This window comes from Lontra canadensis, unplaced genomic scaffold (genome assembly GCF_010015895.1).
Source record: "Lontra canadensis isolate GAN:19392208 unplaced genomic scaffold, GSC_riverotter_1.0 scaffold88, whole genome shotgun sequence".
Classification (NCBI taxonomy): Eukaryota; Metazoa; Chordata; class Mammalia; order Carnivora; family Mustelidae; genus Lontra; species Lontra canadensis.
The window spans coordinates 5,965,169-5,989,944 of record NW_022631082.1 but is presented as its reverse complement, the minus strand read 5'-3'; the positions used below and the strand labels follow the sequence as shown (position 1 = coordinate 5,989,944).

Below are 24,776 nucleotides of genomic sequence, written 5' to 3'. Positions count from 1 at the left end.
GTTCCCATCTGTGTGCACTGATGCCTCTTAACCTTTTCTAATTTAAAGTGGTTTTCATAAGCAGCCTCTTTGATGTGAATCCTGGGAGCTGGGTCATGGGCGCAATGTCTATCCACACACCCTGATCTTTGACAGACTCTGAGACCTCACTGGGTGCCAGAAACACTGCAGTGACACCAGATGCCAATTCCTGCCCTCCTGGGGCTGACATTCTGGTGGAGAAAGCAACACACAAATAATGTCACATCCCCATGGGGAATAATAGTAACATTAATTATGCCCTTGGGCCAGTAGTCAGCCCTGCACTAAATGGCTCCTAAAAAGCCATCCGTCCCATTTACGGGGCCTTTTCGCCTGAGGGAGGCCCCTGCCTCCTAGTAAGTGAATTTTCTTAATGCCATTATCAGGTAGGAAGCATTCTTAACCCCGTATTACAGGTGGGGAAATTGAGGCACCAGGCAGGCAGAGACTTGGTGGGGACTGGGGCCCAGATCCGGTTTAGCCATTCCCTGCGCAGCCTCGCACTGACCCAGCCCCACTGTCCACCCCGCGGCAGTCACGCCACCACTCCGTACCAGGCCTGTGCTGGGCAGCTTCCAGCCCTCGGGCGGCGGGTTGGTGGGGGGGAGGGGTGACCTCCCGCCGCCGCCACCGCCCGCGCCCTCCCGGAGCTGGGCCTCGGCCAGCCCCGCCCCCTCCCGCCCCCCGCAGCGCCCAGCTGCAGCGGTGGCGGGGACCGTGCCCCTGGGACTCCGGGAGGAGGGGCGAGAGGACGACACCGGACCCCTTGCACGCGCGCGCGCGCGCGCACACACACACACACACACACACACCTGCGGTCCAGGTGCGATCGCCTTCTCCCCACATCGCCCCCTCCACGGCGGCCGGGACAGCAGGCGGCCGGGGGTGGGGCCGGCCCGGATGGGGCAGGGCGGGGGCGGAGCCGCTGCCGAGGGCCGGGCGGCCGGGCGGTGGCGCGCGGAGGACGCACGGGCGGCGGGACGCAGGGACGGCGGCGGGCGGCCGGAGCGCGCGAGGCGAGTAGGACCTGAGGTTGGGTCGGGGTTCGAGTCCGCTTCGGGGTTCGAGCGTGGTTCCCCATCCCACCCACCCCCAATCCCGGGGCGCGACCTCGCCGTTCTCTATGAGCCGCTGCCTCCAACTCCACCGTCTAAGTCCAAACTTTTCGGACTTTGAATGTCTGGTTCCCCGCATCTCTGTCCCCTCCCAGTCTTTGACTCCGTCCCTGCTTCTCTCCCCCGGCCGCATCCTCCTCCGTCTGTACTTCTCGCCCTGCCCCTTTCCCGCATCACTGTCCTTCTTCTGCCTCTTTCTCCCATCTCGGTCCTCCTGTCTATCTCTCTACCCCCGCTCTGTCCCCTCTCGCCCTCCTCGGTGGCCGCGCCGAGCCAGGCCCCAGACGGCGGGAAGGCGTCCGGGCGTCCGGCCGGGCTGGGCCTCGGCCTGGCGGCTGGGCCGGCGTGGGGAGCGGCAGCTGTTTGCCATTAGCCCGGGACCCCGCAGGCCCCGCCCCCCAGGCACGGGGCGGGGCTACCCTTGCCCCCATCTTTGGGGCGGGGAGACCCCAGAGACGTCCGGGTTTGGCTGGGAGGGAGGGCTTCAGGGAGACCCCGCGGGACATTCGGGCCCACCGGGGACCCCGCGCCTCTTTCCGTGTCCCCTCTTGGAGTGTCCCGCCTCCCTTTTTCTCCATCTCTCCTACCCGGTGTTTCCTTTTCTGTATCCCTAGGGTCCCATACAGGGAGAGGGGCTTCAGCCGCCACACTCCCCACCTCCATCTGCTTTCTAGACCTGCAGTCATCCTAGCACATAGAGGGTGGTCAGATGACTGGAGACCCTCAGTCCTCAGTCTCGGTGGGAAATGGGCAGAGGGATGTGGAGTTGGGGGTGAGGGTTGTGTGGCCCTGGCAGTGGAGAATCTGCCAAGCTTAGGTTCAAGTTCAAACCCAGCCACTAACTCCTGTGGTGACCCTGGGCAAGTCACTGAACATTTCTCTGCCTCCAAAACGGGGCAGTAACCGTGTGCCTGATGAGAATGTTGTGATCAAATCAGTGGCTGGGGGGGATTATTACGGTTATTACTCTCATTCGCCCCGCCGCTTTTCACCTCCAGGGGCCACCACGGGCTGTTTGAATTCTTCTTGCCACCAATCTCTCTCAGGTCTCCAGAAAATACTTTTGATCACTTCCTGGTGTGTAGGGGTTGAACCTCAGGTGAAAACTGAATTTCATACAATTGGTGACTGTGCTTCAGGCGTTGGAAGACAGAGACGTGGAAAGAGAGGGAGAGAGAAGTGGAGCGAGACCCAGACGGACGTGGAGGGACTCGGAGAGAAAAGGAGAGACGCAGAGAGACGTGGAGAGACTAAGCAAGAGGCAAACAGGGTGTGAGACAAGGACAAGCTTGGCCGCCCCTGGAGCCCCAGCCCCGCCTTCATGCCCAGCAGGTGCCCCACCTGGCCAGTCCTCCCAGGTACCCACTGCCCTGGCACCCATAGACCAGGAAGGGTCCTCCTTGGTGGGATGGGCTGGGGCCTCTGGAGCAGGGCAGCTAGAGGTCAGACAGCAGAAAGGACTGGCCAAGCTCAGGCTGAATGTTGGGGACAAAGGGGTCCTGGCTGGCCTCCAGGGCTGAGGAGGGGTTAGTGAGAGGCTCTGATTGTCCCTCCCTTTCGCAGCCTCCAGGCACCCTCTCTTACTTCCTCCCCCCCCCACACCCACCCCCATGACTTCCCTGGCCACCACCCGGCCTTCTATCCCTGCTGCGCCCCCGAGCCGGACGCATCCTGGGGGGCAGGAAGTTCTCGTGTAGCCCAGCAGCGAAACTGTTTATTTTTAGAGAAAATTGTTTCCATAAAGAGGAAAGGCTTTGCTCCTCACTGCCTCCCCCCAACTTTCCCTACCCACCCCCACTCTGGCTGGCCTGACCCCGCTCTGCTTTGGGGTCCCCTACCCTGAGCCCCATCTCTCCTTGTGCCCCTGTGTCTCCGTGTTCTCAGATCCTTGCAGGAAGACTGTCTCCCACTTAGTGCCCCAGTCCCCTGCCCACCTCAGCCTCTATCTGTCCCTGTAGCCAGCTTCTGGCCTGGGCTGAGAGGAGGGGTGCAGGAAGGGTGGGGCCTGTCGGGCTTGGGGCCCCCCCAGCCCAGGGCCTTGTGGAGGCGGGGCTGTGGGAACAGCTGGAGCCTGTCCAGGGGCCGGACAGATGTGCGGGCGGCCGGGAGGTTTGGTTTCTTTGTTCCAGGCCGCAGGGACCCTCCCCTCCCCAAAACCCTTTCCAGAAGCCCAGCCGGGTGTGTTCCTATGCGTTGGGGGGGAGGATTGAGAAGGAGACATTTGTGGGGGAGGGGTGGCCCCATCACTTCCCCCCTTCCCCTGCAGACTCCCCCTGACTTCAGGCTCCCATATCTGCTCTCCCCAGGTCCGCCTCAGCCCGCGCTGCAGGTGATCTGAGTCATAGGCCCCAGGTGACTCTTGAGGAACGTCTGCAGAAGAGAGGATGGCCCAAGTCCTGCATGTGCCGGCCCCCTTCCCAGGTCAGGGGACTCAGGAAGAAAGGGCCCTGCCTGGGTGTCTGGGGGAAGGATATGGCCCAGCCTCTGGGGGAAGGGGTGAGGGGAGGGGTGTTGAGGGTAGAGCACAGACAGCCCTGCCCTGAGGGCCTGAATGAGGGTTGGCTCTGCCTGGAGGGGCTGATGGGGCCCAACAGTCTTTCAGGGAAAGGGGTGGGTCCAAGTAGAGAGATGGGGGAAGAGATGGGTCCCCATCGGGGGCTGTGGAGGGAGGAGGCACGGGCCTGCCCTGAGGGTTTCCACGGGGGTGACCGGGCCTTGCGCTGACACTGGAGTCACAGCTGAGCACCCAGTGGGCTCCCATCCCTCGGGCAAAGAGGCCCGGACCCTCCCCGGGGCGTGAGTCTTCGCCCCGAGGAGGGGGCAGCCGTGTTCAGAGGCTGTGGTCTTTCTTCATGCCCCAGGGACCCCCGGCCCAGCCTCCCCGCCCGCCTTCCCTGCCAGGGAGCCTGACCCACCATACTCCGTGGAGACGCCCTACGGCTACCGCCTGGACCTGGACTTCCTCAAGTACGTGGACGACATCGAGAAAGGCCACACGCTCCGGCGTGTGGCTGTGCAGCGCCGGCCCCGCCTCGGCTCGCTGCCCCGGGGTCCCGGCTCCTGGTGGACATCCACCGAGTCTTTGTGCTCTAATGCTAGCGGGGACAGCCGCCACTCGGCCTATTCCTACTGTGGCCGCGGCTTCTACCCGCAGTATGGCGCCCTGGAGACCCGGGCCGGCTTCAACCCGCGCGTGGAGCGCACGCTGCTGGATGCCCGTCGCCGCCTGGAGGACCAGGCGGCCGCTCCCGCCGGCCTGGGCTCCCTGACCCCCAGCGCAGCAGGCTCCACGAGCTCCTTGGTGGGTGTGGGGCTGCCACCGCCGACCCCACGGGGCTCGGGACTGTCCACACCTGTGCCTCCTAGCGCCGGGCACCTGGCCCACGTGCGGGAGCAGATGGCAGGTGCCCTGCGGAAGCTGCGGCAGCTGGAGGAGCAGGTGAAGCTGATCCCCGTGCTCCAGGTGAAGCTCTCCGTGCTGCAGGAGGAGAAACGGCAGCTCACAGTCCAGCTCAAGAGCCAGAAGTTCCTGGGCCATCCCACAGGGGCCCGAGCCCGCAGCGAGCTCTGCCTGGACCTCCCAGAGCCCTCCGAGGACCCGGTGACGCTCGAGACCCGGAGCGTGGGCACCTGGGTCCGGGAGCGGGACTTGGGGGTGCCTGACGGGGAGGCAGCCCTTGCCGCCAAGGTCGCCGTGCTGGAGACCCAGCTCAAGAAAGCACTCCAAGAGCTGCAGGCAGCTCAGGCTCGGCAGGCTGACCCCCAGCCCCAGGCCCGGCTACCACCAGACAGCCCCATCCGCGTGGACACTGTCCGGGTGATAGAGGGCCCTCGGGAGGTGGAGGTGGTGGCCAGTACTGCCGCTGGGGCCCCTGCACAGCGGGCCCAGAGTCTGGAGCCCTATGGGACAGGGCTGCGGTCCCTGGTGACATCTGGAGGGGTCGAGAGCCCTGCTGTGTTCCGGAGCCATGAGGTGGTAGAGACAGTGTTCCCAGCATCCACTGCGCCCACTGGCAACGTCCACCTGGTGAAGAAAATAAGCATCACAGAACGAAGCTGCGATAGGACAACAGGTGAGCCATAGTGGATGGGGGGAGGATGGTGGAGAGGTCCTCTTTGTTCCTGTGAATGCCAGGGTCTAGCCCCAGCTGGGGCCTTCCATCAGACCAACCACTCTGACTCTCAGAGCCTCTGCTTCTTCACCTGCAAAAAAGGGGACAGTTTGCCACTAATTCTGGGCTGTAGGGAGGCATGCAGAAAAATCGGTATCTGATTAAGTGTGCATTTTCATGTCTAGTACATTGTACATATCCAGAAAACAGGAAGTATTTGAGAGAGGGTCCCTAAGACTGTTGATTTGTTGGGCCGAAAAGCTCACCCAATTTATTCAGTAAATAGCAGAAACCAATTTCAGACTAGTGTAGGCAATGAAAAGGAAATGTATTACTCATGTAACTTAGAGACCGCTTCAGGTATAGCTGGATCTAGGTGCTTCAGTATCATCAAGGGTCTTTAGCTCTCTTCTCTGCACCTTGGGGTCTTCTTTCTCAGATGAGTGAAAGTAGTCCCACCACTCCAGGCATCTGTCCTTCTATCTCAGCGGAAAGAGAGCCTCTCAGTCCAAATAGTGCCAATAAAAAAAATCCCACGGGTGCCCCTCATTGGCTGGTGGCAGTCATGTGCCCGTCCCTGAGCCAGTCATGGTGCCCCTCACTGCCCAACCCCAGATCTAAGGGTAGAGGCATTCCACCCAAGTCCTGTGGCCTTTGAGGGAACAAAGGGGTGCCCCCCTCCCAGAGGAAGTGCTGAGTCCTCATGCCAGAAAAGAGGATGTGGGATCTGCAATATGACAGCTGCCCCACCATTGCCACCCTTAGGCTCCTGGGAGAAGCTGTCGGAATGATTCATAATAATGACAGCTGTTCTTTATCAAGTGCTAGCCTGTTGCCAGGTGCTGTGGTAAGGGTTTCACTCGTGGAAGGCTGAAAAGTATGGGGTTTATACTCAAGCCACCTGCGTTCAGATTCTACTTCTTGATGTAGGGACTAGGTGAGGTCCCTAGGTGAGGGACTTCACCTCTCTGGGCCTCAGCTTCCCTGTCAATAAAGTAGTGTAGCAATAGTCCCCATCTCCAGGACTCTTTGGATTACTGGGCACAGTGAACCCTCGGTCCCTGCTCGTTGCTTCTTCTGTTGATAATTTTCAGGCCCATTCTGCTTCTAGCTGGGGAAACTGAGGTTTGAGGGCAAGTTGTACTTGCCATGGGTCACACAGTCAGGAAGCGCTGAGCCACGATCTAGACTAAGGTCAGCCTGAACCTACAGAGGGCTCAGAGGTACAGCTCAGGTCCTCATCCCAATCTCCAATGTCAGAGCCCCACAGCAGGACCCCGGGGCACAAGCTGGAGGGTGGGGACCCAGCTGTGTTTTCTTGCTTTTCCATGTTGTTCCTGGCCAGCTCCAAACACCACTCCTCTGTTCTGTGTCCATCGCAAACACCCGGCCCTTTGACTCTGGCCCCCAGCCAAGGGCCCTGCCCAGCTCAGCCTTGGGATTTCTGAGAGGCAGCCTTCATTCCAGACATGCCGTCTCAGGCAGCAGTGGGACTCCCTACCTGCAGGACACCCAGGCATAGTGATGTTCCCGCTCCCTGCAGGCTGCTGCCCCCAAAGTTCTTCCATGTGTCTCACTTAAGTCCTTGCTGCAGCCAGTCCCAGTCTCTGCTTTGTTGGGGCAGAACTGGCATGTGCTGGTTCATTTCAGTGTCCTCGCATTCGGCAGACTTTTACCAAACGTTTGCTGTGTGCCACGCTCTTCTACTCACTGGGGACGCAGCAGTGAAAAAGACAGAGGCTGTACGGCGCGCCTGAGTGGCTCCGTGGGTTAAAGCCTCTGCCTTCGGCTCTGGTCATGATCCCAGGGTCCTGGGATCGAGCCCAGAGTCTCTGCTCGGCAGGGGGCCTGCTTCCCCCTCTCTCTCTGCCTGCCTCTGCCTACTTGTGATCTCTGTCTATCAAATAAATAAATAAAATCTTAAAAAAAAAAAAAGAGCCTGTACGATAAGCAAGAGAAGCCCTGTAATAAGTGAAGAAATATCATTTCAGAGACAATGTGTCTGAAGGCAGATGAAGCAGGCTTACGGGCCAGGCAGCACTGGATGGGGTGGCGGCCTGGGCTCCAGTTCTGATTTCCCTGCTCCCTCTGTGCCCTTGAGCCAGTTACTTGACCTCCGTGTGCCTCATTTGCAAATCGGGGGTCATGACAGCCCAGTGTCACCAGATCAGCTCGAGGTATAATGCGTCTGTTTCTATCGCATGTTCTGTGTGGCATCAGGCTGTTGGCTCTTGGAGCCAAGATGTGAAAGAGAAGAGGCAGGCTGTTGGCACAGAGGTGGGAAGAAGAGTGTTCACAGCAGGGGCAAAAGGTCCTGAAGTGAGGAGGGGCTGGAGCACATCAAGGTGTGGAAGCAGGTGGAATGGGATGAGGCCGGAGAAGTGAGGTCCAGAGGTGGTGGGGTATCAGATGGGTCCTGTAGGGCTTGTAGACTGGGGAGAAGCCCTGTAAAAAATGAAATTAGATAGTACAGAACTTGACAAACGTTTGGACTGTGTTTAGGTTGGCCAGCTTGATGGGTAGATCCGGGAGTACTCCCTGGAGGAGGTGGCAAGGAAGCCTTCTCTGCCATCTAGAATTCCCTCACTGCCAAGGAAGGGCCCGGAGGGTGAGAAGCAGCCCTCCCCCTAGGCTGACAAGGGTGGGTCAGGCTGGGCGGGCAGAGGCCTGGAGGCCTCAGCAAGTCCTATCCCCCCACCTTCCAAAGACACCCCCAGCAGATCACTGGGAGAAGGGGCTGCTGGGCATGCCCATCCGTGGGGGCTCGGAGGCTTTGAAATGTACTTTGCCCCCATTCAAAACATATTCCTGTGACGGCAATTCATATTCTTTGTGGAAAGTTTGGGAAGTGACAGAAAAATCTGGAACACAAAGCAAAACCCCCATAAACCCACCACCGCCCAGACACAGCTGTTGTCAGCACTTACTCTTTCCTTCCGAAATTTTTAACGCAGAAAATAATACGTATTTTTCAACAGCAACAGGGAACTGATGGTGATGGAGTGTGTTGTCTTGCGTTATTTAACTTTGAAAAGCAGTTAGGCAGCCTCCCTAGGGGGCCTGAGCATTTTTAGACGCTCTTTTCATATTTTAGTTCATTTACCTCCCCCAAGCCACCTGGAGGCCAGGGTGGGTGGTATTTTCATCCCCATTTTAGGGATGAGGAAATGGAGGCCCAAGAGTGATTGCCCACTGTTCCATGAAGCCAGTATTCAAACTTCGCCTTTGGTTTCTTGGATTTAACATGATCCCAAAGGCATTTCTTCTCATTAAAAATTGCTGGGATGCCGCATCTACTGGGCAGCCGCGGCGGTCATTATCATCCGTGTTACGCAGAAACCCCTCACATCTTCTGTTTTCTCTGGGAAGTTTTCTGGAAAAGCTTTTTTTTTTTTTTTTAAGATTTTATTTATTTAATTGTCACAGAAAGAGAGACAGCACAAGTAGGGGGAGCATCAGGTAGAGGAGAAGCAGGCTTCCTACTGAGCAAGGAGCCTGATGCGGGACTTGATCCCAGAACCCTGAGATGATGACCTGAGCCCAAGACAGTTGCTAAACCAACTGAGCCACCCACGCGTCCCAAACCTTTTTTTTTTTTTTTTTTTTAATTTATTGGGCACCTATGTGGCTCAGTCGATTAAGCATTGGCCTTCGACTCAGGTCTTGATCCCAGGGTCCTGGAATCAAGCCCCAAATCGGGCTCCCTGCAAAGCAGGGAGCTCACTTCTCCCTCTCCCTCTGCCACTCCCCTTGCCTGTGCTCTCCCTCATTCTCTCTCAAATAAACAAATAAAATCTTTAAAAAAAAAATATTTTATTTATTTATTTGAGAGAGAATGAGGGAGAGCACAGGCAAGGGGAGTGGCAGAGGGTGAGGGAGAAGCAGGCTCCCCGCTGAGCAAGGAGCCCCATGTGGGGCTCGATCCCATCATGACCTGAGCCCAAGGCAGACGCTTAACCAACTGAGCCACCCACTGGCCCCTAGAGGACTATTTCTGAGGCCCATGATTATTGCCAACTTGCTCTGTCCCCCTGTGGCCTCGCTCCCTTCCCACACTGGGTGGCTGAGTGGTTTACATTTTTAAGAATTTCATTCGGCCCAAAGGAGGCCCAAACCGAGTTCATTTAAATTCTTCAGCTCACGGCGACCAGCTCCCTCGGTCTGTGCACGCCAGCTCTCTCGTTTTACTCGATTTTTTTTCTCCCTTCACCTTCCACCCTCAATACGGAGGGTCGGTAAATATTTTCAGCTCCGTGGGCAGCCTGATCTTTGTTGGAATGGCTCAATTCTGCTTGCTTCTTTTTTTTGTTTTTAATTGCCAAGAGCTTATTTTTTTGCATATTTCATGTATGCATTTTAATGAGTTTAGTGCCTCAGTTCTGTGTAGCTCGTAAGCCTGGACAATGTATAAAGGAACAGACGTGGCTGTGTGAAATTCGGTTTCATGTAATTTTCACATGTCCCAGAGAGCATTCTTCTTTGTTTTTTTCCAACCATCAAAAATGCAGAAATGGTGCCCACGGTCCGTAGTTGGCCAACCCCGGCTCTCTGCCGTTCTCACTCCCCGTCCCCCCCACAGCCCGTGTACTATCATTCCTTGCAATCCACCTTCCAGAAGCTTATTTAGACATTTCAGTGTCCTTGAAAAATATGCTCTGTGCATGCTTGATTTCCTAAAATGGTATTGTGATTTCCGAAGGAAAAATCTTGCCGTTTCTTATTTTTTTTCTCTCTCTCTCTTTGTACACTCTTTTTGAACTCTCCACCCTGATGCTTCTACCTCGGGCTGGTTACTTGTTTTTTTTTTAAATTTTTTATTATTTTTTATTTATTTTTAAAGATTTTATTTATTTATTTGATACACAGAGATCACAAGTAGGCAAGAGAGGCAGGACGAAGTAGGCAAGAGAGGCAGGACGAAGCAGGCTCCCTGCTGAGCAGAGAGCCCAATGCAGGGGCTCGATCCCACGACCCTGAGATCATGACCTGAGCAGAAAGCAGAGGCTTAACCCACTGAGCCCCCCAGGCGCCTGGGCTTGTCCCTTGTAACGATCGTGTAGCCTTCTGCCCTAGGTGCATGCTACGCTTTTCTTCTCCGTGCCCCCTCGGTGGTCACCTGGGTGACTTTCAGCTCCTCGCTGCCGTGAGCATTGACAGCGCTACCTGCACGCGTCACCTCCCCTGGAGTTGCTGAATCACAGGGAATTACCACTTCACTCCACGTTTTGTCTGATCCTTTCTGGGAAAGCTCTCCCTGTCCACACTCCCACCACCCACGCTTGGATCCAAGGAGCCCATTTCCCCCACATACCCACCGGCATGAAGTTTTCTCTCATGTTTTGCCCATCGACACTGGCGCAGAGTGTTATCTCCTTGTTTTAATGTACATTTCTTTGATTATTTTTGGTAAGATTTGGCATCACCATACATGTTTAATAAGATTCCTCTGGAATCACTTACTTTTAGCCTTTGTTCGTTTTTCTTCGGGCGATTTTGAGAAGTTCTGGCATATTCTAGAATCAAGGTTGGCAACCACAGCCTTTGGGCCAAATCCAGCCCATTGCATGTTTTTATAGGCTCCCAAGCTAAGAAGGGGTTTTTATGTTTTTAAATCGTTGAACAATATGAAAGGAACGACATTTTGTGACGTGAGCACAATTATATGGAATTTAAATTTATCATGACTTGGCCACTCCCATTAATTTGCATACTGTCCAGGGCTACTTTTGCAACTGAGACCCTCTGGCCTCCATAATTGAGAATATTTATTGTCTGGTCCCTTACAGAAGAAGTTTATTGAGTCTCGTTCTAAAAGATAATCCCTTGGTCATTTTTGGCATTGTGAATATTGTCCTATAGTGTGTACTGTTCTGTCATTTAACTTTGTGTGGGTTTTTCTGTTTCTGTTTTTGTTTTATCAAGTAGAAGTCTTCATGTTGGATACAGTTAAACCCATCGTATTTTTCTTTTCTTCTTTAGTTAATTTTTGTTATTTTTTTCAGGTTTCATTGAGATGAAATTGGCATATAGCATTGTACCCATTCAAGGTACACAAATAATGATTTCATATCTGTATATATATTGCAAAGTGACAACCACATAAGTTTAGTTAACATCTGTCAGCTCACAGAGATTCCATGCTGGATAGGACATCCTTAGGATTTATTTATCTCATAACTGGAAATTTCTACCTTTTGACCCCCTTCTCCCATTTCCTCACACCCCTGTCTCTGGAAACCACCGCTCTGATCTCTGCATCTAGGAGTTTGGTTTTTTCCAGCTCTACATGTGAGTGAGATCATCTTGCATTTTTCATATGTAGTTTGAGGTTGGTTTGTTTTTAGGAAGAGTGAGCAGGGAATAGGGAGATGGATAGAAAGAATTTTAAGTAGGTTCCAGGACTGCACGACCCTGAGATCATGACCCCAGCCAAAGTCAAGAGTCAGACGCCTCACAGACTGAGCCATGGAGGTGCCCTGTCTTTGAGGATTTTTTTTTTTTTTCCAGACAGAGATCATAAGTAGGCAGGGAGGCAGGGAGAGAGAGGGGAGGAAGCAAGCCCCCTGCTGAGCAGAGAGCCTGACTCGGGGCTCAATCCCAGGACCCTGGGATCATGACCTGAGCCGAAGGCAGAAGCTTTAACCCACTGAGCCACCCAGGCGCCCCTCTTTGAGGAATTTTTGAAGGAATCTTCCCCGTCCTGAGGCCCCCCGATACTCTGTTACATTTTCATCTGGTAGCTACATTGATCCTTCAGAGTTTTTGCGTTAAGGTGTGAGGTAGGGATCCAGCTTGGTTTTTCCTGGGTCGTATCAGCTGCTTTTTCCCAGCGTCACACCCCAGAGGCCACCTTTCCCACCAATTTGTGGAAGCCCCTTTGTCTTAACTCCAGCTTCCCTCGGCTGGGGCCTGGGTCAGGCCTTTGCTCCTTTGGCACATTTCTTCCCTCTGCAGTGCCTGCTGTGTGGGCCTTGTAGCTGTTTGGAATGGCTTACTCTCTCCTCAGTCAGCTTCCCCATCTTTGCCCTTTTGGGTAAAGTTGTCTTAGCTGGTCGTGGACTTCAGTTCTTCCGTGGAAACTGTGGTACCGCTTTGCCCCATTCCTTCGTGGAATGACACTAATACCTGTGATCAGTTTTATTATTGTTATTGCTGTTTTAGCGTTGAGCATCTGACTTTGAACTCCTCGCACTAGAAGGAGCCGTCCAAGCTTTTCGAGACAAGGGCCTGCTTTTCCCTGGGGGCAGAAGGGGCTATGGTTTGCTCTATTTCTTTTTTTTTTTCTTCCCCCTCCACTTTTAAAAAATCGTGGTAAAATACATATAATATTAAACTGAGCACATGACCCACTTTCAAATGTCCTGTGGCATCAGTACATTCACGTTGTTGTGCAACTGTCACCAGCATCCATCCCCAGAGCTTTTCCATCTTCCCAAACTGGAACTCTGTCCCCATTAAACACTGACTCCCTGCTCCCTCCCCCGGCTCCTGGCTCCCACCATCCACTTCCTGTCTCTGTGACTGACTCCTCTAAGGACCTCACATAAGTGGAGTCCTGCCTTATTTGTCCTTTTGTGACTGGCTGCTTTCACTGCGCAGAATGCAGGACCTCACAGGTACTGGAATTAAAGTCCGGAGTTCGGGGCCAATCACCCAGACTGGGAACTGGCCTGTGTGTCTCCTGACACAGCCCGCTTGGCCACAGAGTCATTTTGTTGGTTGGTTGGATGTGAATTTATTGACAGAGTTTAAAAAAAGAAATCAGGAGAGTCACAGAAAAACCCCAGGGTGTGTCTGGTTCCCCCCAGGGGCTCGGGCTGCAGCTCTGGAAGCCAGCGGGGCCCACCACGCCCTGGGCTGGGCGCCATCCACTGTCTGTGGCTGTGTCTCATCTGTTCTTCATGCTTTGCTTGTGCCGACTGTTGGCTCTCTCTGTTCCTAACTCCAGTGGTCATGGACTTGAGAAAGTCTTCACTGTGTAAAAAAAAAAAAAAAAAAAAAAAAAGGTGTAACTTTTAAAGGGAATTGAAAGGAACTTGTCCACAGAGCCCATGGCCAAGGGTAGAAATGAGATGTCCTGGGTGAAGCAGGGACCTGGAAGCCACATGTTGCCTGGGGGAACCTGAGGCAGGCTCTAAGATGGGGACAGCCATTCATGGTGGCGCCTCTGTTCCTGGCTCCAGGTCGGGGATCCTGTCCCTGCCACCCCCCCACTCCCACATGGGCAGTGAGCACCCTTGGGACCTAGTGCCCACAGAGTCACCTTTGTCCTCCGCCCAACCTGAAAAAACCTGGGTGGTTTTTTCAAATTGTGGTAATGTGTATACATCATATAAAACTTACCATCTTAACCATTTTATTTTAATATCTTTATTTTTTTTTCAGCAGGCTCCATGCCCATCGTGGGGCTTGAACTCATGACCCTGAGATCAAGCATCACATGCTCCACTGACTGAGCTGGCCAGGCACCCCGCCCCCATCTCAGCATTTTCAAGTGTCTGGTTCAGTGACATTAAGCACATTCACACTGTTGCGTGACCGTCCCCACTTTCCATTTCCAGAATATTTTCATCTTCCCAGACTGAAAATCTACCTGGGTGGGGTGGGTTTTTTGTTTGTTTGTTTTTTGAGATTTTATTTATTTATTAGAGAGAGAGTGCGAGCGTGCTCGCTCATGGGAGTGAGGTGGGAGGGGCAGAGGGAGAGAGAGAGAGACTCTGCACTGAGCGCGGATCCCACCCTGAGTCTCAATCCCATGACCCCCGAGATCATGATCAGATCTGGAACCAAGAATCCGACGCTTAACCAAATGAGCCACCCAGGCGCCCCTACCTGGGCGGGGCTTTAATTTTTATTTTCTGAGGCCCTTGGGTAGGCTCAGTCAGTTAAGCGTCTGCCCTCGCTCAGGACATGATCCCAGGATTCTGGGATTGAGCCCCGCATTCAAGCCCCACATCCGGCTCCCTGCTCAGTGGGGAGCCTGCTTCCCCCTCTTCCCCTGCTCATGCTCTCCCTGGCTCGCTTTCTCTCAAAATCTTAAAAAACCTTTGTTTCCTAATAACCCTTATTGTTTCTTTTTCCTGATTGTTACAGTGTTACCAGCTTCCAAGTTTAGAAGGGAGCAGTGATCTCTGTAACACAGCCTTGCTTTTGTTGAAATACTAATAAATCTTATGAAAGTAGTGCTTACAGTTCTCTTGAATTAACAAATGGTCCTTGAGCACTATTGACGTTATAGGCATCGTTCTGAGCCTCCTTTCCCCCCCGACATTCTATCTTCAATCTGCACACCACCACTATGATGGAGGACATGTCATTCTCCTGAGGCACAGAGAGGTTAAGCGCCTTACCTGAGGTCACACAGCTTGTTCATGGGAGAGTTGAGTCCCTACCATGACGGGGACTCTGATCAAACCTTGTTTCCAGACAGCACTCAGTTTGATGTGTGTGGGGGGAGGGGGGTGCTGGGCCACAAGCCAGGACTGTAGAGTCACAGTGTCCTCCCTGTCCCTGACCAGCTGCCAGTGCAGGCAAGAGACTGCTGTTGGAATCGGACTCTGCTGCTCATTCACTGGGTGACCTCAGGCAACCTTCTGTGCCTCAGTTTCCTTTATAACAACAAGACTCTCGTGGGTGAGGAAGACTCGTGGAAGCACCCAAGCCTCAGCCCTCCGAGCGCCTGGCCCGGGGCGTGTGACCCCAAGGAGGCAGCTGTAACTGCGGGGCTTACCCACAGTGAGCACCTCTCTTCCTGCCCCTGCAGGGCTCCCGCAGGCTCCAGCGGAGGCCTCCTCGTCACCCCCAGGGATGGCGGTGACCCCCCCAGCACAGCCTGAGAAGAGCACGGGCGGAGTGGGCATCCGCGATCCTGCTGACACAGAGCCCACCAGGCATGTGGCCTCACGCGGTTCAGAGGCGGCGGGGGGCGCAGGTGAGTGAGGGTGGCCGCGGGGGACGGGCCCGGAGGCTCGGGTACAGGGCCTGGCTTTGGGAGATTCTTACCCCCCCATCCTCCCCAGGCGAGCCCCCGGCAGGTGTGCGGTCCATTATGAAGCGCAAAGAGGAGCCCGCAGACGCTGCGGCCCACCAAAGGAGCCTGCAGTTTGTGGGAGTCAATGGCGGGTGAGAGGAGCCCCCACCCCCACCCCACGCTCTCACCCTTTCCTCAGCTTCTGCCCTCCTGTTTGTTCCTTGGTTTTTCATATCCAAGAATGCGCCCCGCTCTAGGCCCCGGACATTGCTTCACTCCTTTAACCAAAGCACCGTAGGCAGTTGGGGACACTGAGGCACACGGGGCTGGATGCCTTGCTGGAGCTCACATGGCGACCGGGAGTCGGCCCCCAGTGGTCAGACTCCCAAGCCTGTGCAGTGGCTGCTGCTCTGTGCTGGTCCTCATAAGGTGCCAGGCTTGGCTCCTTACTTAATGGAGCTCCCCGTCCAGTGGGGCCTCGGGCACTGGCGTGCAGTTCAGCCCCAATGGGGATGGGGACGCTTGGAGGCCCGGGGCTGCTGGGGAAGGGGAGGAGCTAGCCAGCCGAGGGAAGAGTGGGGCTTGGGAGGGCAGTCCCTCCCAAGGTGGAGGGCACAGCCTGGAGGGCTGTCGGGGGAGGCAGCAGTGACATCCGTGAGAAGCAAAAGGTGTAGGAAGTGGTAGACAGGGACAGTCTGGGGACCTTGAATGCCAGACCCAAAGCTTAGACCTGGTCTAGAGGCAGCAAGAAGCACAAGAGGGACCTGTCTGCAGTGGGTCTGGCATAGTGAGACCTGCATAAGGGGTCAAGGAATAGAAGGTGAGAGCAGTACTTCTCTCCCTCCCACCCCAAGCACAGTCGCAGTCCTAGCTAGTGTTTATGGAGTATTTACTGTGCGCCAGGCCCTGTGAGGCTCGTGCGGCTGTTACCTATTTAACAGTTGGGGAAACCAAGGTGCAGAGAGGTCAAGGGCTCAGAGCCCATGTCCTTTCCCACATGCACTGTCTCCTCACTCCACCCATGCTTCCGTCCCAGATACGAGTCCTCATCTGAGGACTCCAGCACGGCAGAGAACTTCTCAGACAACGAGAGCACAGAGAATGAGGCCCCAGAGCCAGCGGAGAGGGTCCCAAGTGTGGCTGAAGCCCCGAAGCTCAGGCCCTCGGGGACAGCAGTGGCCAAGAGCAGCCAGGAGGAGCGCCAGCCATCTCGGGAGAGTCAGCAGTTGCCTGTGGTAGAGGGAGCGGCAGGAGCGAGTGCAGAAGAGGAGATCCGGTCAGTTTTCTGGGTGGGAGGGACTCAGATGGGGTGAAGTGGGTGACCTTTGCCTCAGATCTCACCATTCGCGCCCTCTGAGGGAATCTCCTATCAGTCATGCACACCTTAGTCTGAATTAGCGAACTAACACTTTTTCCTTCTGGCCATCAGAAGGTCTGCAGGCTTTGATAAAGGGCCTGATGTGGGTAGTTTGGACTGTTGGAGTTAGAATTGAAGGGGCAGACAAAATTTGTCCTTAAGCCTCTCACTGTCTTTGGGACATAGGCCCCACCTGTCCATCCCATTGGTGTCTTTTCTCCCCCTGGTGAAAAATCTGCCCTCGGGCCAAGATTTTTCTATCCATCACTGCCTGCTTGGAATAAACGTTAGCCTGCGTGTCCACTTTCTCTTAGGATATATTGGGGTCACCTGGGAGGCCAAGGTGAGCACTCCGGAAGTAAACTTCTCTCTTATCTGCCCCTGGCAGGATGGAGCTAAGCCCCGACCTCATCTCCGCCTGCCTGGCCCTGGAAAAGTACCTGGAGAACCCCAATGCCCTCACTGAGCGGGAGCTGGTATGACGGGGCCCTCGGCCTAGGGCCCTCTCCTTCCCTTCCCCCCGACTGCAGCTTCTCAGCCGCAGTATCTCCCTGTGCCGGCCTCATAGGGACTCCAGGATCTAAGCTGAGAGCTGGGGGTTGGTGCTGGAGTCAGGCCCCGGAGAGGGGCTGGGGCAGCAGGAGGAGCCGGAGGATGGTTCTCTGCCAGCATCCTGACCTCCGGTTCCTGTTGTTTTGGGGGCTCGAGGGAAGGCGCTGCCACATGTCTCTTTCCAGGGGCCTGTACTTGCCTTTGAAGACCAGGATGGAGATGTTCACGCCTTCCCTGGGGGCACAGCTGGGTCTTTGGTGCCTGGAGTCCCTTTAGAGTCTTTGTCTGGGAGGGGGCTGGGGGTGACTCTGCGGAGGGCTGCCCCCGCTTCTCCTGGAGGCTGTGGCTCAGGGTGGGGGTGTCCACACCCACACTCCCTGCGCAGGGCTTTGTCACGGGTCGGGGGCAGTGGGGAGCAGGCTGCAGCTGCTCTCATGCCCCTCCTCCCCCACACCGTGGCCAGAAAGTGGCCTACACCACGGTGCTGCAGGAGTGGCTGCGCCTAGCCTGCCGCAGCGACGCCCACCCCGAGCTCGTGCGGCGCCACCTGGTCACCTTCCGGGCCATGTCAGCGCGCCTGCTGGACTACGTGGTCAACATTGCTGACAGCAACGGCAACACGGCGCTGCACTACTCTGTGTCCCACGCCAACTTCCCCGTGGTGCGGCAGCTGCTGGACAGCGGTGAGTGGGGGGGGGGGGCATCAGGACAAGGGGGCCCTGGGGCGGCTGGGCTGGATGCTCCCCCCACCTGGATGGTCTGATGGTGGAGGTCAAGCTGCCCTCTTGAGGAGCACACCAGCCTCCCAGTCTGATGGGGGAGATGCTGCCATCCCAGTCTGGTGGAGGAGACGCTATCCTCCCAGTCTGTTGGGGGAGATGCAATCCTCCCTACCCATAGCCCCAGCATACTGAAAAAAGCACACATGGCCTTAGGGACAACATGTACACCTTTCAGGTTCCCTCCTCCCCCCCAAGAACCCCTGTGTGATGAAGGTGACACTGCTGGAGCCCTGGTCTGAGAGAAGGGCATAGCCTCCCATCTGGGACTTAAAAGTACACGGTCCTCAAACAGGCAGGGAGAAATCTGCCCTTCCCTGGTCTAATAGGGAAGACACAGCCTCCCAAACTGATGAAGGAGGCCGAGCCCACAGTCTGATGGAGAAAATATAGGCCACACTGAAGGAGACTGGCTCTTCCAGACCAGTAGAGGATAATAACCCCTATGATTAGCCCTAAACCTGGGTACCAGTGGCAATGTCTCCGGGCTGATGGACCAGACACAGTCTCCCCCTTAGAAGTCCCTCCTCTAATGTGGCCAGAGGTGGAGACACTGGGGCAGAATGGGTCTCTCAACCTGAGAGGAGGGAGGAATCTGGCCACTGATGGGGGAGATGCTGCTTGGTTCTCATGGGCAGGCCCCCCCCCACCCAGTTTTGGGGTCTGAGGTCCCGTGCCCTCCTTGCCATCCCCCCCAGGTGTGTGCCAGGTGGACAAACAGAACCGTGCTGGCTACAGCCCCATCATGCTCACTGCTCTCGCCACCCTGAAGACCCAGGATGACCTTGAGACGGTCCTGCAGCTCTTCCGGCATGGAAACGTCAATGCCAAAGCCAGCCAGGTACAAACCCTCCATACTGTGGACCCAGGCAGCCCTTCCCGCTCACTGAGTCCGGGCTGTGCACCAAGCCCACACGTGATCTTATTCCGTGCCCTGGGGGAGAATTCCTGCTCCACAGACAAGGGAGCCAAAGCTCAGAAAGGCACCCGTTTCTCACGGCCAGACTAGAACAGGTGGATTTGAACCTTGATGGTCTAGCTTTAGAAACCCATTCTTTTTTTTTTTTTTTTTAAGATTTTATTTATTTATCTGACCGACAAAGATCACAAGTAGGCAGAGGCAGGCAGGGAGAGAGGAGGAAGCAGGCTCCCCGCTGAGCAGAGAGCCCGATACGGGGCTTAATCCCAAGACCCTGGGACCACGGACCTGAACCGAAGGCAGAGGCTTTAATCCACTGAGCCCCCCAGGCACCCCAGAAACCCATTCTTTTTTTTTAAGATGTTATTTATTTATTTGACAGAGAGAGAGAGCATAAGCATGGGGAGCGTCAGAGGGAGAGAGGAGAGAGAGAAGCAGACTCCCCACTGAGCAGGAACCCCGATGCAGGACTCGATCCTGGGACTCAGGATCATGACCTGAGCTGAAGGCAGGTGTTTAACCAACAGAGCCACCCAGGTGCACCCCCATTGCTGGCTTTTCTATTGATTTAGTTCCTTAATTAAAAACAATTTCAATAGTTTATTTTAACTGAGGTGAAATATACATAAGATTATCCATTTAGGGGCACCTCAGCCTCGGTTGGTAGAGGATGTGACTCTTGCTTTTGGGGTCCTAAGTTTGAGCCCCATGTTGGGAGTGGAGTTTACTTAAAAAAACTTTTTTAAGGGGCACCTGGGTGCTTAGTTGGTTAAGTGTCTGCCTTCCTCTCAGGTCATGATCCCAGGGTGCTGGGATCGAGTCCCAAGTTGGGCTTCCTGCTCAGCAGGGAGTCTGCTTCTCTCTTTTCCCCTCCCCCTGCTTATGCTCTCCTTCTTTCCCTCTCTCTAAAATATAAATAAAATCTTAATTTAAAAAACTTTTTTTAAAAAAGATTTTATTTATTTATTTGACACACAGAGTGAGATCACAAGTAGGCAGAGAGGCAGGCAGAGAGGGAAGCAGGCTCCCTGCTGAGCAGAGAGCCTGATGCGGGGCTCGATCCCAGGACCCCGAGATCATGACCTGAGCTGACGGCAGAGGCTTTAACCCACTGAGCCACCAGGCGCCCCCAAATTTTTTTTTAAAAACAGGGTGCTGGGTGGCTCAGTCAGTGAAGCGTCCGACTCTAATTTCGGCTCCAGTCGTGATCTCAGGTCATGAGATCGAGCGCTGCGTCAGACTTGTCAGACTCGGGGCTGGGCGTGGAGCCTGCTGAAAATTCTCTCTCCCTCTGCAGCCCCCTGCCCTGCACAGGCATGCACTCATTTTTTTCTCTCTCTCAAAATAGTAATAATAATAATTTTTAAAAAGATTATCCTTTTTAAAGTATACAATTTAGTGGCATTTAGTACATTAACAATGTTGTTCAACCATCATCTCTGTTGACTTCTAGAACATTCCTATCACCCCAAACAGATGCACTGGGCCATTAGCATTAGCACTGACTTCCCATTCCCCCTCCACCTGCTCCTGGCAGCCACCAGTCTGTTTTCGCTCTCTCTAGATTTGCCAATTCCGGATATTTTACATAAATAGGATCACGTGGTATGGGTTCTTTTGTGTCTGGCTTTTCTTCCAGCAAGCATAATATTTCCAGGGTCCACCTGTGGTGCCGTCAGCATTAGTTCTTCATTCTCTTCTAAGGCTGAATAATATTCTGTAGTTTGTTTTTCCATTCATCCACTAATGAACGTTGATTTAATTTTTATTGACATTCAAGTGACATACAGAAAACTGTACAAGTCTTAGCTCAATAAATGTGTACATCTATATTGACACCTGGGAGCAAGGAAATTGAGGATGGGAGTGGGTAGGCAAGTAGCACCTCCCCAAAGAGGAAACATTTAAGACCAGATGTGAGGGATGAGAAGGAGACAGCAGGAGGAGGAGGGACCAGCAGGTGCAAAGGCCCAGTGGTGGGAGGGATTGTTAGATCTAGAAGGAGGCCAACAAGTGGGGATACCATTACCATCACAGTACTTGGGAGCAATGGAAGGTTTCAGAGCAACAGTGTCCTGCGTTGGGGCCCCGCATGGTCTATATACCTGTTCCTTGCCCTGCCTAGGCAGGGCAGACAGCCCTGATGCTGGCGGTCAGCCACGGACGGGTGGACGTGGTCAGGGCTCTGCTGGCCTGTGAAGCGGACGTCAACGTGCAGGACGACGACGGCTCCACAGCCCTCATGTGCGCCTGTGAGCACGGCCACAAGGAAATCACGGGGCTCCTGCTGGCTACGCCCAGCTGTGACATCGCACTCACTGACCGTGTGAGTTCCCCGCCCGAGGAGCTCCAGGGAGGGCGGGAGCATCATTCGGGGCCTCATCATAGCAGTGGATGCTTTGCAGGACGGGAGCACGGCTTTGATGGTGGCCTTGGATGCCGGGCAGAGTGAAATCGCGTCTATGCTCTACTCCCGCATGAACATCAAGTGCTCAGTGAGTGTCAACATGGGCAGGGCAGTGGGGAGAGGAGGGCGCTCTGGGAGGGGACGGACGGTTAGGAAGGGCTGGTGCCGTTTAGGGCCCATGCTTATTGAACGTTCCTCTTGCCCCCGTGAGGAAATGAGGCATGGACAGCTGAGAGTATGTAGCAGTATTTGAACCTGGACCTGTCTGGTTCCATTTGAGACCTGTCCACTCACTTGAGAAATATTTACAGAGCACCCACTGCATGATAGACCCTGGAAGCCACAGCCCTGAACCAAACAGGAAACTGTTTTGGCCCCCCACAGAGCAGGTATCAAACCCCCACAGAGCAGGTATCATAGCAAGATACAAATACACAGATTTAAAAAAATATATATATGTGTGTGTGTGTGTGTGTGTGTGTGTGTATTTACAGATCAGTATATCATACCAGGTGACAGTAACTGCTGGGAAAAAATCTGAAATAGGACAGGAGGGGACATTGAGAGATGGGGGGCTACTGAGGACTTGGGGGAGTGAGTTATGTGTCTGTCCAGGCAGAAGGAGCAGCCAGGGCAAAGGTCCTGAGGCGGGAGCACGCTTGAGGTGCTTGAGGAGTATCAAACACAGTGGGAGGAGATGAGAGCAAGGAGGTGACACCATGACTACAGGCCCTTGTGGGCTGCCGTGAGGACTTTGGCTTTTCCTCGAAGCAGTGTATTCAAGGCCTTGGGATGTCTCACTGTAAAGAAACCTAACTCATGTCTAACTTGGCATTTCTCTTATTTGAGCACAGAAATCAGGGTTTTTGACAAATGATGCCTGTTGGTGGGGGGGGGCCTGAGTGGCACAGTTGGTTAGGCGTCTGCCTTCGGCTCCCAGGATCCTGGGATCCAGTCCTGTGTCAGGCTCCTTGTTTGGCGGGAAGCCTGTTCTCCCTCTGCCTGCCACTCCCCCTGCTTGTGTGCTCGCTCTCTGACAAATAAATAAAATCTTAAAAAAAAATGATGTCTGTTAGCAGAACATTTTCTGGAAGCCTAACAGGAGGATAATTTTGGTCCTTGCTGTATCATAAGTGCGTAATGGAGGAGAGAGCCATTCCAGTCTGAAGGGGGAGACAGGAGCACTCCTCATAGGTCTCTAAACAGTATTCTTGTCTGATCTTTTTTTTTTTTTTAAAGATTTTATTTATTTATTTGACAGACAAAGATCACAAGCAGGCAGAGAGGCAGAGAGAGGAGGAAGCAGGCTCTATGCTGAGCAGAGAACCCGACTCGGGGCTCGATCCCAGGACTCTGGGATCATGACCTGAGCTGAAGGCAGAGGCTTAACCCACTGAGCCACCCAGGTGCCCCTCCTTGTCTGATCTTGTCTGATGGAGGAGACAAGCTCTTCTAGTCTGATGGACAGCATTCTAGGTGCCTCTCAGCCATGATGATGAACCATACACGAGAGCCTGATTCAGCTGCTTAAAGTATAGTTACCCTTTCCAGTTTTCAGGTGGGGAAGCAGCGGCTTAGAATGATCACGTCCCCAGCCCAGAGTCTCACAGATAGGAAGGGGTGAAGGCCCCGGGGGCCATCTATCTCCAGACCTTGAGCAGGAAACTCAACTGTTCCTACCTCCTCACTCCTCCTTGCATTCGCCTTGGCCTCCCTGAGGCACATCTAAGCTGCAGCTTGAAGGTGACATGGTGGGTATTGATTATAGTGACCCCCAAACGGTCCAGGAGAGTCAGGGTCACTGAGATAAGCCTTCCATCATCCACGTGACTTCCAGGTTCTTACTGAGGCTCTAGGTCTCCCCAGCTTCATTCCCCAGGGTGTTGGGACACCTGGGGCTCAGTTGCAGTACTGAGGGCATCACCTGGGGCGCCGTTCAGCCTCAGTTTCTTCAACTGGAAGACGGGGTGATCGGACCAGGTGAGGAGCTGTTATCTGATGTGTGGTCCCGCTTCCAGAGGCTCCTGAGGGACAGACCCCAGTCCTCCATCGTTGTCCACCTAGACCACTGCTGTTGCCTTCACCCAGGCTGCCGCCTTCAGTCTGTACTCCCCCCAGCAAGCAGGGGTCACTGTGAACACCCGAGTTAGGGCACAACCCTCCTTGGCTCGCAGCCCTGTGTGGCTGTCACCCTAATTGGAGAAAAAGCCAGTCATCCCCAGAGCCCACCAAGCCCTGTACAAACACCCTCACCTCCTCCTCTACTCTCTTCCTCTGCCCCTTGTTCAGTCTGCTTAGCCTCTCCGCTGCTGCTGCTGCCTTGGGGCCTTTGCACTTGCTGTTTCCACTGCCGGAAAGCCCCACCTCACTCAGCTCAGAAGGCCCCCTGCCTGGACTACCCGCTCTCCATTCTCATTCCCTCTCTGTCCTTCATCTGTGATGAAAATCGTCCTCAGCCTCCATGCCCTTCTCTCAACATCCCCTCCTTAAGGCTGGGGGGACCAAGTTCTCCTGTTCACTCACCTAAGCCCCAGGGCCAGCCAACCTAGTTGGCACCTTGCAGGCCCTGGAAATGATGTCAAACAAGAATTCTGCTTCTTGTTTCAGATTGCCCCGATGTCTGATGACGAAAGTCCTGCATCATCCTCAGCTGAAGAATAACCAGGAGGGAGGCCAGAGGCAGCGCCGCTCAGGGCCAGCCAGCCCCAGAGCCAACCGTCCCTCGACCTTCGTCCCTTGTCTCCTTCCTCGCCAGCCCCCACAGAGACCTATCAAGGCCCACGTCTCCAAGGCAAGTGGGTTCTTCTTCTGCTTCCCAGGAGGAGCCCTCGACAGCAGCAAGACTGCAGCCCAAAGCGGGTTTTTCCTGGTATGCCAGTTCAAAGCCGCGGCAGCACAGACTGAAGCTAAATTCTTCCATAAATTGGCGCCAGCGGCCGATGTCGGGGCGTGGGTTTATGAAGAACAGGGAGAACAATCAACTGGCAATTATGGACGGAGCAGGGTGAAAGGGAAAATCCTGTATTTTTGAGTCATTATCAGGGGAGGGGAGGAAATCATATTCCTTGTTGCCAAATTTGAAAGTCACTGGAATTGCATATTTTCATTTTAATCCTGAATGTTGCTATGCACGGGTCACGTCTGGAGTGCCTTAACGCGCTCCCTCCCCCATCCCACCCCACATTTAATTGTCTGCCGTATAATAGTGTTTTGTCCGCTCCCCCCAGACCGCTTTCTTGGGAGAATTTCCTTCTGGTCTCTTCGCAAAACAGATTCTGTCCTTGTCACTCAGGGCAGGAAGCTGAGTCCTTCCTTCTGCTTTCAAGTAAGAGGGCTCAGGACCCAGCAGCCGAGATGTGTGAGCCGTGGACACCGATAAAATCACCCAGAAACCCATCCCCTCCCTGCGTGGAGGCCCTGCCACATATTAATTTTCCTCGAAAATCCTGCATGCCTGGGGATGCAGGAAATGAATCGGGTTCCCAGAGCAGCTGCTGAGTCCCTGGACTTAGAACCCTGGTAACAGGGCCGCCCTCGGGCTCCC

General features: G+C 54.6%; 1 protein-coding gene across 1 annotated transcript; it reads left to right on the top strand.

Annotated features, from left to right (window-relative positions):
- Positions 1-2,344: 2,344 nt before the first annotated feature.
- KANK2 (KN motif and ankyrin repeat domains 2) lies at positions 2,345-24,776 on the top strand. Its single transcript, XM_032884046.1, has 12 exons — positions 2,345-2,494; positions 3,443-3,557; positions 3,998-5,209; positions 15,012-15,179; positions 15,268-15,370; positions 16,255-16,494; positions 16,964-17,051; positions 17,591-17,810; positions 18,605-18,747; positions 20,951-21,151; positions 21,231-21,320; positions 23,840-24,776. Exons 2-12 carry the CDS (start codon positions 3,521-3,523, stop codon positions 23,891-23,893), a joined length of 2,556 nt encoding a protein of 851 aa, XP_032739937.1. The 5' UTR covers positions 2,345-2,494; positions 3,443-3,520; the 3' UTR covers positions 23,894-24,776.